Below are 18,634 nucleotides of genomic sequence, written 5' to 3' on the forward strand. Positions count from 1 at the left end.
GGACAGAACATTTCAGACAATGTAGGATTTACCCATGACACCAACCAATTCAGACGACAACGTAACTGCAACGGTGATATCCAACGAATTTCTTCTGGTAAACACCACAAATCTTCCAAACGTTCAGTGTCATAAAATGAGAATCATTTCGTTTAATAAAAAACTCTCTTTCAAAATAGTTTGGCTTTTCAACAACTTTGGACTGTTTAGTTTTAAGCAAAAATGAATGTTCTTGTTCATACATATTTGTATTTATCCCTCCTGTGCGCGGATTGTGAAAAATACATGTACAGTAGCAGTCAGTAGTGCGCGTGCGTGCGTTCAACATCAAAAAGAAGCTTTCGGAATTTTCAGTGATAAAGGAATGTACATGTATAATGTACACGAACACACATGAGTCTAGAGTGGCAGTACCTACCACCACCACCACACCACCACTACCACCAACGCACACATCTTCATAATTATTACTCGTAAAATAAGCGATAATATCCACCATGTTAACGAAAGCATCAATACCATCTCCACACACATCTGAAAATTTCTTGGAGCATCGCATTTGCTTCTCAATGGAAATTCATTACAACAGACTATTAGTATGCTCTAGATTGTATTGTGTAGCCAACAGTTGTTGAGTGCTGAGTGTGTATTGGCTTTTTGAATTTGCAAGCAGAAAGTAAATCAAGCTGAATTTGCAAAGTGCGTGACAAATAAAAAAGTGAACATAGCCATTTAGAAAGGACAAAGATTGTATGTTCAGCGTTTTTCTGCGTTTGGCGAACGGATTTTCTTTCCATTCACTGACTCTCTCCCATGAAAATCGTTTACATCTGAATATTTAATATCAATTAGTTTGTGGCGGTATATAAAGCTCGAATGCGCTATGTCCATGTGAAAAAAAAAGATGCACGATTTTCATCCCATAAAAAAAGGACTACAGACATTTTCCAATGTACATTGTGTGTGTATGTGTGTCTGAAAAAGTTAATAAGTGGAAAAGAGTACATATGGAAATCCATAGAGAGAAAGATAAATTAAGTGTTGATGCTGTGTTTGTGCAATGAATGGCGCTTTTTACAAGATCTCAGTAGATTTCAGAGGCTCGAAACTCAAACAAGGAGACCAAGTGATTAACAAATGTTTACATATTTACTTTGCAAGAAAATTGTCATTCCTAGAATAACTTCAAAAGAGTTTAAATATCGTGTAAAATTTGAAATTAATTGAAGTTGGTCTACACCACACAGTTGAATTCCATCAAGGAGTGAGTGTTCAATAGAATTTATATAAAACGTTGGAATTATGTTACAAATGTGTGCACTGAGCATTGTTACACAGCAAGACAGCATTTACAGAAAATTTGTTGGGAAAAGAATGTAAAAATTTGAAAAAGCGTTTTTTGGCAGACGCACGAAATACTTGCTCTAGATTTAATCAGAATTTCAATGTTCAGCATTGCACAACTAATTCACTTGAGTTCAAGTTGTGACGCTGCTTATTCCATCCACATGGATTCAATTTCTCGTAGGAAAGAGAATATTGAAACGCGAGTTTTCTCAAATTCTTGACTAATAATTTTCCATTTATTACACATCTGAACTCGGTGCATGTCGTACATTGAGACTGAGCGAGACCTTTTTATCAGCAATTTCAGAGAGGTACTAGAGGGTGAAACAACTTAATCGGAACGCTTAATTAATTTCTGACTTGTTGAAGCGCTGAAGTGGTGTAACAAATTCCCATCTTGAAATTGGATTTACGCATTTATGCTATTTAGCTGCTTCCCCCGGTTGCTTTTCTGTCTTGCATAAATTTTTATAAATACATGGAATCCATACAGTGTATTTTGTAGAAATTTCAAGGTGCAATAAATCTTTCCTTAGGCTAATCATTCTTCATAAATCATTGATTTTCAATTTGAATATATTTAAGCGCACCAATCGTTCGTAATCCGTAAACCCAAAGAAAAATGTTTGAAAAGTTTCTGCCTTCAGTTTATTGCACTGTTCGGCAACATTTTCATCGTTGCTACCTAAAATAAAATTGCCGGGAGCTCAATGTCCATCCATATGTGTGTGTTTTAAGAGTCCCTTGATACGACTTGAGAACACGGCAGCCTGCAAGCTTGTGCGTTTAAGAAAATGGTGTATTCCTTTGCCCATAATCTCCTCTCTCTTTACCTAACTCCAACACAGTAGCAAATTACCTAAATTCTACAGCAATCTATCAAACTGTTATTCATCTAAAGAATACTCATCTTCATAAAATTGGAAAATAAAAAATCATTTTTCCAAGTCAAACAAAAACTATCTAACACTTTTATGTGATTCAAAACCATAATCACAATCTCACGAAGCACTAAGAAATCAAATGGGTAACAAGAAATTGAATACTACTGTATATGTACTAAGTTAAAACGTTACTCTACACATAACATATACATGTCAGAAGAGTACATATACCTCATGAAGATAACGTGTATATTTTAGGAATGAAAATCCAGATAACCATCGAACCTATTCGTATGCTTTATAGACTATGTTAAATCATTTGAGGGATAATTAAAATTTTTATTATTCATGAGTTTTTCATCTGTAAGTGTGAAGCAATTTTTCGCTTTACATTGTACATCCTTCAGCAGTCATGGAATGATGGCCTTCAGCCAGCTCTTTTCAAATGTTCCAATGCAAATATATGCCTTCCATGCATGCATTTTCAACATATCCATTCATTCCTATGACACATTTGGGACCGGAGAATATTGCATGGCATTTTGTATATTTGCATCTATTCGTGTTCGTTGCGTTTATGGCATAATAGCAAAAAAAACTTATGATAAGTTTGAAATATTTGTTTACTTTTCCGTGCACATATTTATGTGGTCGCTGTTCGAATCGAAAAGTACTTAAACCGATGGAATAAGCCTCATCGAGCTTAGTTGAACTGTGCAAACCTTTGTGACCACACGAATTATCATTTACCTCTATTCAGTCGCAACATAAGGTGGAAGTTTTAAAAACCTGCATTCAGTTATTTTATCTTGAAAAAGTATTCCATTCAAAATATCGTTGTTATTTTTATTTTGAACAAAATATATTGACAACGTGGAACTTAAAGTGATATAGTTCTTTTTTTTAAATCTAAGATATACATTTTAGCTTCGTAGACCTGTGTTAAGATTATTTGTGATGGAAAAAGAATAATTGGGACATACATAGTTCGTAACTCATAAGTCATTGAACGAAAAAAATGATCGTACAGAAAAATGCATATATAGTTAAGATGCAAAGCAAGAAATTTTTAAATATATACTAGATTTTAGGAAAAATCGGTTCAATTAACCGAGTTGATGCGCATAGAAAAATAGTTTTTTTTTGAGTTTATTGCTCTTAAATTTCAAATTTGTTGCAAAATCAATTGAATTGGAATTAAGACATAGCTGAACACAAATCAAAATAAAATGGATGGTACTATAAGAATAACATCTATTTATCTATATATAAACATTTCAGATTCTGGTTATACACAAATCGAAGACTGCATCGGGTTGATTATACTAAAAGCTTTTAGTCATGTAAGTACTTTTCACAAAATATAAAAACATGGTATGGGCGTATCTTGAGTGTGGCTCATTCATTCACAAAATTTGGTTTTGAAAACTTATCAATTCAGCTTAATTCGGTTCTTGTAAATTCCGTGAAAATATACATACAACGTACGGTACAGTGTGGGATTTTCTTTTTTTTCTCCCCAATAAGAAACCATTTTCAAGACATAGACGGATGTGCGTGCTATAAACCTTTTCAGATAGCGTCAACTTGGAGACAGCGGAAGGATAGATATGTTGTTTCAAAAACATCATCCCCCACTGGGGAATTTCCCCATCGTTGATGAATTTTCTGCCCCTGCCCATTTTCACAGAATAGCACAAAACCTATGTTATAAATGTTTGTTGCAAAATATTTGACCTTTTATAGTTTGAAAAGTCTGGGGGTTATCTGGGAAAAGGCTCATAGTTCATAAATGTCCAGTCGGCCCAAAACCATATGAAAAATAAATGATTCGAACAATTCAAAAGACTTAGTTCAAATACAATGTGGCATTTTTTCTACCAACAAAACAAGTTTTTCTACCAAATGGAAATTGTCACTGAGAATATGAAATCAGACAAAAGATATGCTTATATAAATGTACTTCTTATTTATTCTAAACTGGAAAAACAAAACAATAACAGACAATTGGATTGTTTTTGCATTTTGGATCCTGAATAATAACCGTATTTATGTAATTTATGTGTATTTTCAAATAAGCTCACCTAAAATTTATGACTGGATCACGGGCACAGAATCATTTTCCAAGCATCAAAATTCTCTCTTATGCGAACCATTTTCAACAACTACATCGAAGACAATAACGGCAAACAGTAGAAGGAAAGATTGGAAATGAAGCAAATCTTCCGATAAAATGAATGTGAAATACATTCTACTTTATCGGTTTAGATGTTAATCATAAGTTTATATGGCCAACGCATGACGCTTCACATCTCTATGTGTAATGCTCACTTTCATCGCAATACTGACGGCAAAAATTGATAAAAGCCATTGAGAAAATACTTCTAGATATAAACTTTATAAATCCATTATTTTTTTCACATCAATCGAAAAATCAGTTGGTGCCATAAATAATTCAAGACACAAACTAATCTTATTTCTTCATATCTCCAAGCAACTCTGAAAACTAGCTTTCAACAAATTGATGAGACATACGCGTTCTTCCAAGTCAGTTTAGAGAAACGTGAATTTATATTGTCCTTGGAAATCTTTTGAATCTCTTTTGTATTCATGATAAAAACTGTTTATTCTGAAGTACGAATTAGTCTTTTTTCCTTCTTCCCCACATCTATACATTCATGCATGCATGCATTGAAATGTATAATCGTTTCGAATAAAAAGATTTTCGACGTCACTTATTACTAAAATCACAGAAAACCAAATCTTGATAATATAACGGACCATTCGAAGTATGAAATTATGTCCTTTTCAAATAATGCTATGTCATCATTCACTTCTATCTGTTTGACGAGATGTATTTCGAACATTTGCGAGATTCGATGTGCTGAAGAATGAGATGCTATGCCTCAGTACGTTAATGTTACAAATGGCACATATGATTTGATATTGGTCAAATTTATTCCGCAAAATTTGCTGACACACAAAAAATTCAATTAGACGTACACCGAAATGGAGTCATGAAGAAGAATTTCAAGTGTTACTAGCACATAGTTGATGCTCCAAGCGTTTTAATAAATGACGCTATCTCAGCCAAATACAAATACAAATGCAAATGTACCATTAAACATACATATTAAAAGCCTGAAGAAAATAATCTCAAATGGCGTTATTAAAATACCACAATCGGAAAAAAGCAAAAGAGATAATTATATACATGGAATTCTTATGAAAATGCGTTCGACAATTGAGGAAACATTTACGGAAGCCGATTTCGTTCGAACATGTTTTCGCGAATCGCATAGAAAATCATCAATCGCATTGATGAAAATCCACATATTTCTACTGATAACACTGCTTACTTGTGTTTCAATGTGTATGACAAGAGCTTCAGCACATACAATGAAGTACAGTTCGAATGTTGTTAAAACCAAATATGGTGAGCTGCGAGGAATTGTGGTACGTAATAATCCGACTGTTGAAGCCTATCTAGGTAAGCATCTTCTGTGTTTCTGAAACTTACTCACAAATGCCAGAAATACATATATCATTCATTCTAACAGGTGTGCCGTATGCAACACCTCCAGTTGGAAGTTTGAGGTAAGAGAATTACATGTTTTTCCCCGCAGTACGTATACATTTATCAGTTTAATTTTTTTCTTCGTGTTATTCAACTTTGAACATTGCTACTTAGTCCAAATAAATCAACCAAAATTCCCACAATTGCTTTAGTTTTTCCTGTTTATATATGCTGTATGTTTGTGTATGTGTCTGTGTACAAAACCTAGATATAGCCCGCCTGTTACTCCATCGTCTTGGAAAAGCACACGTCTTGCCGATCGTTTTTCACCTGTGTGTCCACAATTACCACCCGTATCACCAACAGGGCGTGAGGCATTGCTCGAATTTCCAAGAGAGCGGCTAGCACAAATTCGGCGATTGTTACCATTGTTATCCAATCAATCCGAAGATTGCCTCTATCTTAATTTATACGTACCACGCACAGGTTAGCACAATAATCAATTTGCAATGAAGTTTGACCTTAATTGTTTTCTCTATCACCTTGATAAAAAAAAACCCTAGTTTATATGTTTGTAATTTGTAATGTCACAATCACTGTTCTAGTTTTGAACACAAAAAAATAGATTTGACCTGAATGAACTCGACAATGTTTCTTGTTTGCAGACAAGTTCAATTCCGTAGTGCATTGCAGTGTGTTATTGAAAAACTGCAAGCACTGTGGGAGTGATATTGTTTTCAAACACATTCTACACATGGATTTAGCTCATACGATGTTCTTATCGAATTGCCCATTTGAATTGATTCTGTGTGACCACACGTTTCTTGTTTAAGATCAATTTCTTCTTTCATCATTATTATATGCATATGCGGAATCAAATAGATGAATTTGAACCGAACCGCAAACTAATGAATAGTTTTATTCATATATAACAATTAAAAAACAACCACTTCGCTCTTTATTCACATTTCGTAACTCATACTATATACAATGGGTACATACATATATAATCCTTTATCATACGATGGCAAGTATTTGAATAAATATATATTTGATTCAAATAACATGCACATTTGTTTACATAGGAAATACCACTCCTCCTTGATTTTAATAAAGCGATGCAGCATACATGTTTTGTTGTTTTTATTTCGTCCGCTGAAAGAATAGATTGAATTACACTAAGAATTACTGTCTTTAACTTATTTGATTTTAATTTGACACATGAATAGATACCAATTCAAAAGGGGCCGAAAGTTTCGAAAGAACCGTAACAAAAATTGTTCGACGCTCTTTATTAGTTCAAATTGAATAAATGAGAAGTAACTCGTCGCAAATAAAAAAAATTTCATTCATGTGTTTCATTGTAGTCGAAGCAGCGTCAAAAAATAACAAGGGGCTGGCAGCTATAGTATATATTCATGGTGAATCGTTTGAATGGAATAGCGGAAATCCATATGACGGCTCAATATTGGCTGCACATGGAAATGTCATCGTGATAACAATTAACTTTAGATTAGGTGTATTAGGTGAGTTCCCCCTCTGCGTGCGAAATCTTTGGAAAACAAATGGTTTGCGTCTTCATTTGAAATTCAATTTAAATATTCATTTCCTTGAAGGTTTCTTAAAGACGGGCTCAAAAGGCAGTGCACAAGGGAATTTTGGTTTGATGGATTTGGTCGCTGCTATTCATTGGCTGCGCGAAAATTTACCATCATTCAATGGGGATCCGACGAAATTAACGTTAATGGGCCACGGAACTGGTGCTAGTTTGGCCAATATGTTGATAACTTCACCCGTTGTAAGTGATTTGATTCAGAGAGCAATTTTGTTGAGTGGTTCGGCCCTGTCTCCATGGGCCATTCAAAAAGATCCCTTGTTTGTAAAACGAAAAGTTGCTGAGCATACGGGCTGTCACGGTGATCTGGTGGAGGAGGATTTAGCACCATGTTTGCGAACTAAACCTCTTTCTAATTTATTGTCCGTTCAACTTGAAACGCCGAGGTAACTATTTCTTCTATTCCATTATCATCGGGCAATGCTGAACAATGGTCTAGTGTTGGCCTTTAAACACTTTCGAACACTTTTTGTTCGTTTGACGTCATTGAGAAAAAAAATTGTTCGTTCATTCGATATTATTAAAATAAATTGTTCGTTCAAGGAATAGTTATCCGTACAGCGATAATTTGTGACTACGAAATCGGTTAACTTTTCAATTCTATGGGCGCTGCCATATTGAAAATTTACGTGCGATATGGTGCACGCACTCAATAGTTCCACTTATTTTAATAAGGAATCTCTATAGGTGGCGATAGGTGGCGCTGCCACATCGTCATTGACATCGAGTCAAATATTTTCAAATATAATAACATTGTTAATATAGGCTTTTATCGCAGTACGTAGTTATCTGCAACAAAGTTATAGCGAACCAACTTCGCCGAAGATTCCAACTCATTATCCCATATCAGTTTCGTGAAAACTGCGAAAAATATACTCGTCTTTGACTATTTATTAGTCAAAAGAAGTCTCCTTTTTCATAACAAAGTCACTGAAACACACTCTACTCCAGTGCCGTCTTAGCACTTCCGGGGGCAAATTTTTTTTTTCCAATAGCACAAAATTCATTATTTTGAATGTTGCGCCAATTTCGATTGAATTCAAACAGATGAATTCAGAGTTATTAAACTATGCCGTTTTTCATTTATGTTTTGATTACTGCTCAATACTGCTGGACATGAAGGCTCTTATTCATACGAATGTATATGTGACTCAACATCCAATTCGAATTGACAAACGAAACCTATCGTTATCTCTATTCTCCCTCTATGTTTAATTACATTCGTCTGAAAGAGTCAACCATACTTGGCAATAAAGAATTTCGCTCAAACGGTTGATCGATAAACTGTTTATATTTTGATATGTAAACAATTATACCACTGACCATTCTATTAAAAAGTGAGCCACACTACTTACATTCAAAAAGTATGACAGAAACAACAAATAAGGCGAAATATATGTATGTATATGTCTTTTTTCGTCTTGCAGTTGAAATTCTTTGATTACTCATTCTTATTTGATATTCAATCGTTTCTGCTCAGTGGTTGAATGTGAAATTTTGAATAATTTGGACTTCGATGAAATAATTGATGATTTTATTTACGCTAAAAATAGGGCCAAAGCCATTTTCACGCGCATCATCTGTTTTGTGGACAGCAAACAAACCACGAAGATTGAAATAAATTTGAGAATTTTTGTATTTTTGTGTGTTTTTTCTAATTTTCTTTGATAAGATTTTCTCTTAATATTCCAAGGGCCTTTTCAGCAGTTCGGGGCCCCTGAAATCGGGGGACCCTGAAGCGGCTGCCTCATTCGCTTCCAGGCTAAGACGGCACTGCTCTACTCTCAATCTTGCCCATAAAATTCAACTTGCTTCTTATATATTTTGAATCGAAAAAACGAGCAAATTTTTTTCTTCTAATAATGTCAAATGAGCTTTCGGAGCCAACACTACAATGATCGAACTGTTTTTTCTTCTAGATTTCTACCGGGCTTTGCTCCATTTATTGATGGCACTGTGATTATTGGCACAAACTCGAATAGTTCATTGACCCTTCCGCCAGGATCGGCTATATCGAGGTGAATAATAAGTGTTTTATTATCATTCATCATGAATTAAATATTCATTCCTATGTGGTAACCCAATTAATAATTTCAGTACGATGGGAATTGAAATGGCCGATTTTTCGAAGCGTGAGATAATATTTGGTGTAACGTCGCTAGAATCGTACTTGGATTTGAGTGCTCAAGATTTGGAATTTGGTTTTAATGAAACCAGAAGGGATCGAATTCTTCGAACATATGTTAGGAATAACTTTAATTACCATCTAAATGAAATTTATGCTGCCTTAAAGGTAAATTGCAAGCTATTCCAAAAATAAGCTGAAGATTTATCGGAATTGTAACTTCAATTGCATTGAACCAACAGAATGAATACACGGACTGGGAAAGACCGCCACGTAATCCTCTTGGCTCAAGAGATGCTGCTTTGGAGCTTCTGAGCGATGGTCATACCGTTGCACCGGTACGTATGATTCGGTTGGAATTACACAAAGCATTTACAGTTGATGCAAATAGTAAAAATAATATAATTTTCCATTCTGTTTTTAAGATTGTTCGAGTTGGCTATTTACATAGTTTACGCGGCGGCAAATCGTACTTTATGCATTTCAATCACATGTCAAATGAACGCGATTTTCCACAGGTAAGAAGCAAGGAAATACATTCAATCTTCTAATGTTTTGTCTTAATATTTTCCATTAATCAACACTTAAAACAGAGAAGCGGAAGTGTACGCGGTGAGGATGTGCCTTTCTCTTTAGGACTTCCAATTTCGCCACTTTTTCCACACAACTATACGATACAAGACATTAAAATAAGTCGAACAATGGTTCGTTACTTGTCCAATTTTGCACATACCGGGTAAGATTGAAATACTGTGAAGAAAGAAAAAGTCATTATGTTTATTTTGCGCTTAAACATGTTATATCATCAACATCAATAGGAATCCAAATGAATCACCTTCATCATTGACGCACATATCCCAAACAAAACATAATCACATAGCCACCCCAATGGAAGGTATACATAAGTTGACAAAGTCCACTGGTGAAGTGAGTTCGAAAAAAAAACGACAATTGGCGTGGTCTCCAATTAGAAGGAGAAAAAAACGAAATCGCAGTTTCAGTTATTATGACAACGACGAAGATAGCGACGAGAGCGAAAGCGACCACGAAGATGAATCCAACGAATATGATGATGCACACTATAGTCACAACAGAGATCGATTAGAAGATACAAATGACCAACCGTACCCATTTTGGGATACGTATGACACACTAAATCAATACTATTTGGAAATTGGTGAGTGTAGTACAGAGTGCCTGAAAAATTTCAAACCTCGAAAGATATATGAATCCATTTTCACTCTAGGTAACAAATTCGATATGAAAAATCACTATCGAGGTCACAAACTATCTTTGTGGCTGAATTTAATTCCCCAATTGCATATGCCTGGTGAATTGAACGAGTTATCAATAAGACATCATCATTTCACTGAATCTGATGCGAAATTTTACGATGGAATCGTTCGTACACAAAGTATCGAAAAACCAATATTAAGCAAACCCGTTGTTTTGAAAAGTGATGCTAATGTGGTCAACACGAAGGTAGTAATCACCACGGTTGCAACGTTTACAGGTTTGCATTGAATTATTCTAACATTCCATCAATATGAATGTATATTTATACCATGAATATTTCTCATAGATTGCCCTTCCAATACAACTGTATTACCAACGCTAGCTGCCACGAGGCCTCATCAAAATACTCCAACTATTGAGAATAAATTGGAAAATCGAAGTTTTCACATGGACGGATTCTTGCGACATCTGACCAGTAGCCAATTTCACAGTTATTCAGCAGCATTGGCAATCACAATCGGTGTCGGATGTTTTCTCTTACTTTTAAATATCTTAATATTCGCCGGAATCTACTATCAACGTGTCAAACGAACGCTTGACACAAAGAAAAAGGAAGAATTTGTGGAGTCTGATATAATATTGCCAAATTTTATTGACCGTTGTATCGAGAAAGGTGTAGGAAAGGGTTCACTGAATATGCCCACATATTCGGCCGATTTGAGCTATGATGAATATAGCCGCTATGTCGAGAAGGCAATGCATTGTGGTCCGCCAACTGAAACTCATAAATGCAAAGCGAGTGGAAAGGATACACACGTGGATTTTATTCGAATTCCAACACATTCATTGCACAATAGTGAAATGCCCGAAAAGAAAGTGCAAATTTCCATAAATGATACGACCATTCATCAACGTCTATCAACATATCCATCACCGCAATTACATTCATCAATTTCGGAGGCCGACAGCAGTAACAGTAGCGAATTTGTTACATATCAACAAAGTACCAACAGAGAATGTCTCGACTCACACAAGATGATGACTGAGCATTGTAATCAGTCAACGCAATCAGAATTCTTGGGTATGCACGACGTCGGTACAACTGTAACAGAGAGTGACGTTGAAGATCGTCACACAGCTAAGCCGAACGATATTCGTACTGAAAAAGTTCTGTCAACACCGTCATCTTTAAGATCGAGTATATCAACATCAAACTATCAGGGTGGTATTTTGAGACAACATCAACTTGGACCAACTACTCCTTCTACATCGAAGAAACGTGTGCAAATACAAGAAATATCTGTTTAAGTACTTCTATGAAACTTCATTTTTTTCGACGTCCTTTTTAATATTAGCGAAACCGGGCCAATTCATGCCACCTATAGATTTATACAACATATACAGCTAAATGTCAGAACCATCAGTTTCATGAATCCATCGATTGATTAATCGTTAATTGATTCTTGTTCGAACTCATATGATTTACAGTAGAAACGTAGTTGGATTGCATTATTTTTGATTTTGTTATAACATTTTTGGTTCATAATGGAATTATGCCGGTGACTTGAAGAGTAATAACAACAGTTATTGCTATTAACCCTCTACACTGCATAACGCGGCCCAATCGGGGGTCTTCGTGAAATTGGACATTGAGTTCTAAAAATAAAACTACAAATATATTGATTGATATTACAAATTTAGTATTGTTGTATTGAGGAAAGGTCTGAGACTGTACGTTAAGTTGTATGAAGGTTTGGCGTTTTGTTGTGTTGGAATTCAGAAAATTTGTGGGAAAGAAAATACCCTATAAATTAAAAAAAAAATCATCACATTTTAAGGTAAACTTACATAAATGCCCATAAAAAATGGTATTATGAATATTTTCGTCCATGTCCCAAAACTATCCAGACTCAAAATGAATACAGTAAGGGGGTTGATCTGAAAGCAGAAATCAGTAATGTTTGGTGTCGTTATAGCGTACGTTGTACTAATTTAGAAGAAAAGGTGATTCGTTTATACTTTTCATAGCAATTAAAATATTGATATTATTTGAGATAATTTCTGATTTTTAAAAGTGAATTTTATCAATGTTCACTTTATTTTACTTAAGCTATTGGATTGCCTATACAAAGAATTATTATGTTATAAACCACATTGACTTATCGTAGTTTTACTATTCTATGAATGATTTGTGTGTTCACTTGGTAACTTTATGAATTATACTTATTTGAATTAGTAGTTGATAGACAACTAATAATAGGAGAATTCTATATCCGGAAATTTCTTCCGAACCAGATCATTTCAGGCCATCTATAAAACATCTTTGATGTATAGAAGTGTATTATTATGATCTTATTACTGTGACATCTTTTGTCTCAGTTGACAAATTACCAATTGTGTCATTATTCATATTTAAATCCAATTTTGTTTAGTTTTCGATGAAGAGTCGATAATTTCGTTTCGCATGAGTTTCATTAAATACTAAACAAAATTGCAATTTAATATTCTATCATAGCACAATTGTTGATTGCGTAGCTGAGACAAAAAGATGTCAAATCAATAAGATACTTCTATAGTTCGATGAATTGTAATAAGTTGAGTTTTGAAAATTTTCCGAATAATTTACATTTACATTCGGAAGTGAAGTCTCAAATCGATTTGAATCCAATACTGTGTATACTTGATATAGCAGTTTATAACTTCCAACCTTGTTTAGATATTTTTGATGCTCTATTTTATTACGAAGTTTAATTTCGAAAGCAAGAATGTTCTTGGGTTTTGTTGGATTTTTCATATAATATATATATATATATTAAGTTCACGAAAACTATTTTTATATATATATATGATATCGATGGAATAAAGGAATAATTTGTCTTCGTAAAAATAGTTCCAGTGTATGAGATGCTGAAAAAAGCAAATCAAATTTCATGTATATATTGGTGTATGAAATATAAACTGTTTATAGATTGTTTTTTTAGATATGTTGCCAAAAACGTATATCTTCCCATTGCTTATTGAAAATGTTGACAGATTTTTGTATTAATGTAAAATTTGAAATTTAATATAAGTATAAGTGTAAATAGTAAATAAATTGTATTAAAAAAACTAAATGCATTTTATTCAGTGAAAAATATTCACTGTGTATCTTTTGAAAGCTAGGTGAATTCGAGTTCAAACATCAGGAAATCACCGAAAGATGGAGCCATGTGCAAGGTTGTTCAGATGATGTTCAAGTTGAAAAAAAAGTCATTGCATCAATACACAATTTCTCTGAATGGTGAAAACAAAAGAAAATATACTGTTCTGTCAGTCCGGACTTACACATCGAAGTGTTTGCAGTGTTTCCAAATCACTTGACAAGCAAAACTGTGAAACAAGAAAGAAAAAGACAAGATAAACTGTGAAAAAATTGTTCATTCCAAAGATATTAGTGAAATAAATTGTAATTTGATTGGAAGTGCTGCAAATAATAGGTCTGACCCAGTTAGAAAAAGCGTGAAAATAAAGGGCGATTTTATTTAGTATGCCATGTATAAACTCGTGCAATAGAAATTTTCAACACCAATCCGTGTCAGTCTACGCTTAAACATTGAAACTTTCCCCACACATTTCAGTTTCATCATCCATGTGCGTATCGATTTTAAAGAATATAAATTGCAGGATAGCACTCGGACGAGGGAAAATTTAATTGTTTCCCAATTGGGATTGGGATTGGGGTAATAATTTCGGAAGTGTAGGGAAAAAATTAATAAATCCTAGGCAACATTTGAAAGCCCCACATTTCCAGTAAATCACAAAAATGCTTCCGACATACACAAGGCTAGGGACATCTACCTCATCGGTACGGCGGGCACTGCGTACACGTGAAAAGTTTTTAATACTTCTTCTGTTTGCCACATTGGCATTTGTTTGCTTTGGCGGACTATTTTATTTACCCGATAATTTTGTAAGTTCGGACAAAGTGCGAGAAGTATATAATAAAATTCAAAACGCAGGGCCGGAAATATTCATACCGGCTCCACCGGTTGCAAGACATCATCACCAGCATGGAGTAGACGGAACGAATTCGATTGACAATCAAAAAAATGGTGATAATCATCTTTTTAATGATCGGAATCGATTACAGGCGAAAATTCAGGGCGAATGGGATGCAGCTGTCGCCGAAGGCGATCATTTAGAAAAACCTCAATCGAAACCACAGCCAAATGAGGCGCCATTGATGAGCCCATTAGCACCTGAAAAGCGAGAGGTTGAGAATCCAGTCGACGGTGGTGGACTTGGAGTCGCTGATGCTCCCGACCTACAAACTAACAGTTTGCCGAGTGGTGAAGATCCGGATCCAGTCATTCGTGAACGGCGTAATAAAATCCGTGAAGTAAGTTCTCTTATCAAATGTTTAGTGAAATTCACCAGAAATCTGAACGTGTACAATATAATATTGCATGGTCTAGAAATCAATTATCAACGCATACGGCTTGATAATGAAATAAATGATACGTGAAAGAAAAACTAACATATACACACAATTTTCAGCTTTGAAGAATGCCATCACAGCTAATGTACATATTGTTCGAAAATACAATTATTTTATTGACTCAGGTTCTAGCCTAATAAATGATAAAAACCCAATACATTTAATCTCATTCGAATCGGACTGATTTCATCCCGGTAAAACTTTTCGCTCCATTGTTAATGTTGTTTATACCGTTAATGGACTACATTTGAGCCGTGAATTTCAATCATTTTTGCAATTCTGCTGATTTCGTTTTCCAATTAATTCATTTACAAGTTCTCCATATACTTTATTTACCAAAACTAGTTGAAATTTAATGAGGTTTTGGTCGCAAAAAAATCAAACCATTTTCATAAACATTTGCAGCATTGAAACTGCTCAGCAGAATTCATTTGTTTATATTCAAATTAAATGTATATTTCATATGCGGTTGATTGATTTTGCTAAACACACTTCAACGTCACAATCTGTCCACGTTGCAGTGTTTTAATCGCTTACAATTTGGTTTTTGTTCTGCGTTCGTCATGTGTTGAAATATATTGATAACAACAGCTTCCACTTAATGAACAATAATTTAAATGACATGAAATATTTATTTTTCCAATCTGATAATTCTATAATTAGATGACTGTGCACGCTTGGGAGAATTATAAGCTCTATGCTTGGGGAAAGAATGAACTACGTCCGCTAAGCAAGCGCGCCCATACTGGAAGTATATTTGGTGCATATGATCTTGGAGCAACAATTGTCGATGGCTTGGACACACTGTACATAATGGGCTTGAAGCAAGAGTACCAAGAAGGACGTGAATGGGTTGCTCAAAAGTTCTTATTCAAAAATATGGTAACGTGAACAAATTCATATAGCAAATATGTTGAAATACAAATGGACATTTTACATTTGATTTCTAAAAACTTATTTATTTTAGAGTGCCGAGTTATCAGTGTTTGAAACAAATATTCGATTTGTTGGCGGCTTGTTAACTCTGTACGCATTTACGGGCGATACTATGTATAAAGAGAAGGCACAAGAAGTTGCCGATAAACTACTACCTGCTTTTCAAACGCCGACAGGCATACCGAATTCATTAATTAACATTAGAACTGGTGTAAGTATTGCATGTTGTCCTTCCAGTTATCAATCGAAATTCCTTCATTATCTTTATTTCTTCAACCGAAAAAACAGTATAGCAAAAATTATGGGTGGGCAAGCGGTGGAAGCAGCATTTTATCCGAATTTGGAACTCTTCACCTTGAGTTTGCTTATTTAAGTGATGTAACCGGAAATCCAGTCTATCGTGAGCGTGTAATGAATATCCGACAATTGTTGAAAGATATTCCAAAACCAAATGGACTGTATCCCAATTATTTGAATCCCAAAACGGGTAAATGGGGACAACAACACATATCATTAGGTGCACTTGGAGACTCGTTCTACGAGTATTTGCTGAAAGCATGGCTTCAGTCGGGCCAAACTGATGGAGATGCCCGACAAATGTACGACGAAGCGATGGAAGCAATTGTCAAAAATATCATCCAAACTTCACCAGGCGGATTAGTTTATGCAAGTGATATGAAATTTGATCGACTAGAGGTACTTACTTGCATGAGTCTTTTCAGTTTGCATTTATCAATTTAAATTATTTCTTTTACATTTTATTATCTTCGAACGAAAAAAAAATTACATCGCGGTGCAATACTTTGCTACTTGGGCCCGAATTCGACCGTGTATATACGCTTGGTAATGAATGTATTTTGGATTGTGCAATAAATTTCTTGGCCTCAGCAAAAAATGGATCACCTGGCCTGTTTTTCCGGTGAGTTTAAAACATTAAACGAAATTGAAATGTCACGAATAATTTGAAATGTTATTTTTGTTTCTAACAACTAAATAGGAGGGTTATTTGCATTGGGTGCATCTACTCAACAAGATCAAAATTTCGAAAAGTACATGGACATTGGTAAAGGCATTACCAACACTTGTCACGAAAGTTACATTAGAACAGCAACGCATCTTGGACCAGAAGCATTCAGGTTTGACCATATATGTAACATTACACTATCTGTATAGGTTGAGTCAACGGTTTTTAAAACAATGCCAATCCTTATCAATTCTGAGTTTCATTCAATGCGTTTCTACGTTTTACTAACAAATATTCTAATTTCAGATTTAATGAAGGTGCTGAAGCAAAAGCTTTACGGGCGCAAGAAAAGTACTACATATTGCGTCCAGAAACATTTGAAAGTTATTTCATATTGTGGCGTCTGACTCATGACCAAAAATATCGGGATTGGGGCTGGGATGCCGTGCAAGCAATCGAACGATATTGTAGGTCACCAGGTGGTTTTAGTGGTATTAAAAACGTTTATCTCGAAGATCCACAAAAAGATGATGTTCAGCAAAGCTTCTTCATTGCCGAAGTGTTGAAGGTATTGCAATGATCGACATTTAATTCTCTAAAATTGAAAATATTGTGTGTATAAATAATATCATTTTCGTTTTCCTTTCAGTATTTGTATTTGCTGTATTCGGACGATTCGCTACTGCCGTTAGATGAATGGGTGTTCAATACAGAGGCCCACCCGCTCCCAATAAAGGGCAATTCAATGTACAGACAAGCATTATCGCAAACTAATAATCCATAGGGTGTTTATGATGTTAATTCCTTACATGAAAAATAATTGACAGTAGTCCCGAATCTACCTATTTACATTTAACTTAGCAAAATCTAGGAATTAGAATATGCAATGCATAATCCTCACGTTCTTCTACTAGCAAAAAACATGTCACATCAAATTTAGACTAATCTAGTTTGTTGATTGCTTATCCTGAAAATGTTATAATTGCTGCAGTGGCTGTGGAAAATTTGAGAGAAATATCACGTTTTAATGATCGACGTTATGTAACTTAAATACTTTTCTTGTAAATATACAAAACATCGTCTCTATGCACATTGCACACAGAGATACAAAGTTGCAAATTACTCTTGATAAATCGAAAGGAACATATATGTGAGTGTATTTGAAAGGGAACGAAATATTCAGAATTATTTATTTGTAGTGCACCGTATTTCGATACCCAATTTTGAATAAGTACGAGCTAGAAAAAAAAGAGAAGAGTAATTTAATCGTAGATCGCGTTCCCCCGAAAGAAATTAAAAATGAAACGTTCTTTAAAATAATAATTCAATTTAAATAAAGTCGAATGATAAAAAATGAATGATGTACTGGATTTGTAGAATAAAGACTTCAACTCGAACTGATAGAATCAAATTCAAACTGTTTTTTTTTAAATACACAACACCAAGGAAACTTGACCATTATTAAAAGGTGAGAAATTCCTTCAAATCATGTGCGCTCTTCTGATCAGTAAAACACCTGTCATAGATGGAAAT

The 18,634-nt window shown here is 34.6% G+C and overlaps 1 protein-coding gene across 1 annotated transcript; it reads left to right on the forward strand.

Moving 5' to 3' along the window:
• Window positions 1–596: 596 nt before the first annotated feature.
• LOC129570248 (uncharacterized) lies at window positions 597–18,512 on the forward strand. The gene is made up of 23 exons (XM_055449789.1): window positions 597–1,264; window positions 3,513–3,574; window positions 4,311–5,721; window positions 5,792–5,828; window positions 6,017–6,234; window positions 7,116–7,274; window positions 7,365–7,749; window positions 9,283–9,381; window positions 9,461–9,656; window positions 9,731–9,826; window positions 9,914–10,006; window positions 10,082–10,224; window positions 10,307–10,665; window positions 10,735–11,001; window positions 11,071–12,026; window positions 14,518–15,102; window positions 15,865–16,083; window positions 16,169–16,348; window positions 16,426–16,833; window positions 17,026–17,056; window positions 17,135–17,273; window positions 17,408–17,669; window positions 17,751–18,512. The coding sequence occupies exons 3-23, from the start codon at window positions 5,307–5,309 to the stop codon at window positions 17,883–17,885; spliced, it is 5,382 nt and encodes a 1,793-aa protein (XP_055305764.1). The 5' UTR covers window positions 597–1,264; window positions 3,513–3,574; window positions 4,311–5,306; the 3' UTR covers window positions 17,886–18,512.
• The last annotated feature ends 122 nt before the right edge of the window (window positions 18,513–18,634 follow it).

The sequence above is a fragment of the Sitodiplosis mosellana genome, unplaced genomic scaffold (genome assembly GCF_009176505.1).
Source record: "Sitodiplosis mosellana isolate CC-2019 unplaced genomic scaffold, AAFC_SMos_1.0 Smas_scaffold_47, whole genome shotgun sequence".
In the NCBI taxonomy this organism is placed as follows: Eukaryota; Metazoa; Arthropoda; class Insecta; order Diptera; family Cecidomyiidae; genus Sitodiplosis; species Sitodiplosis mosellana.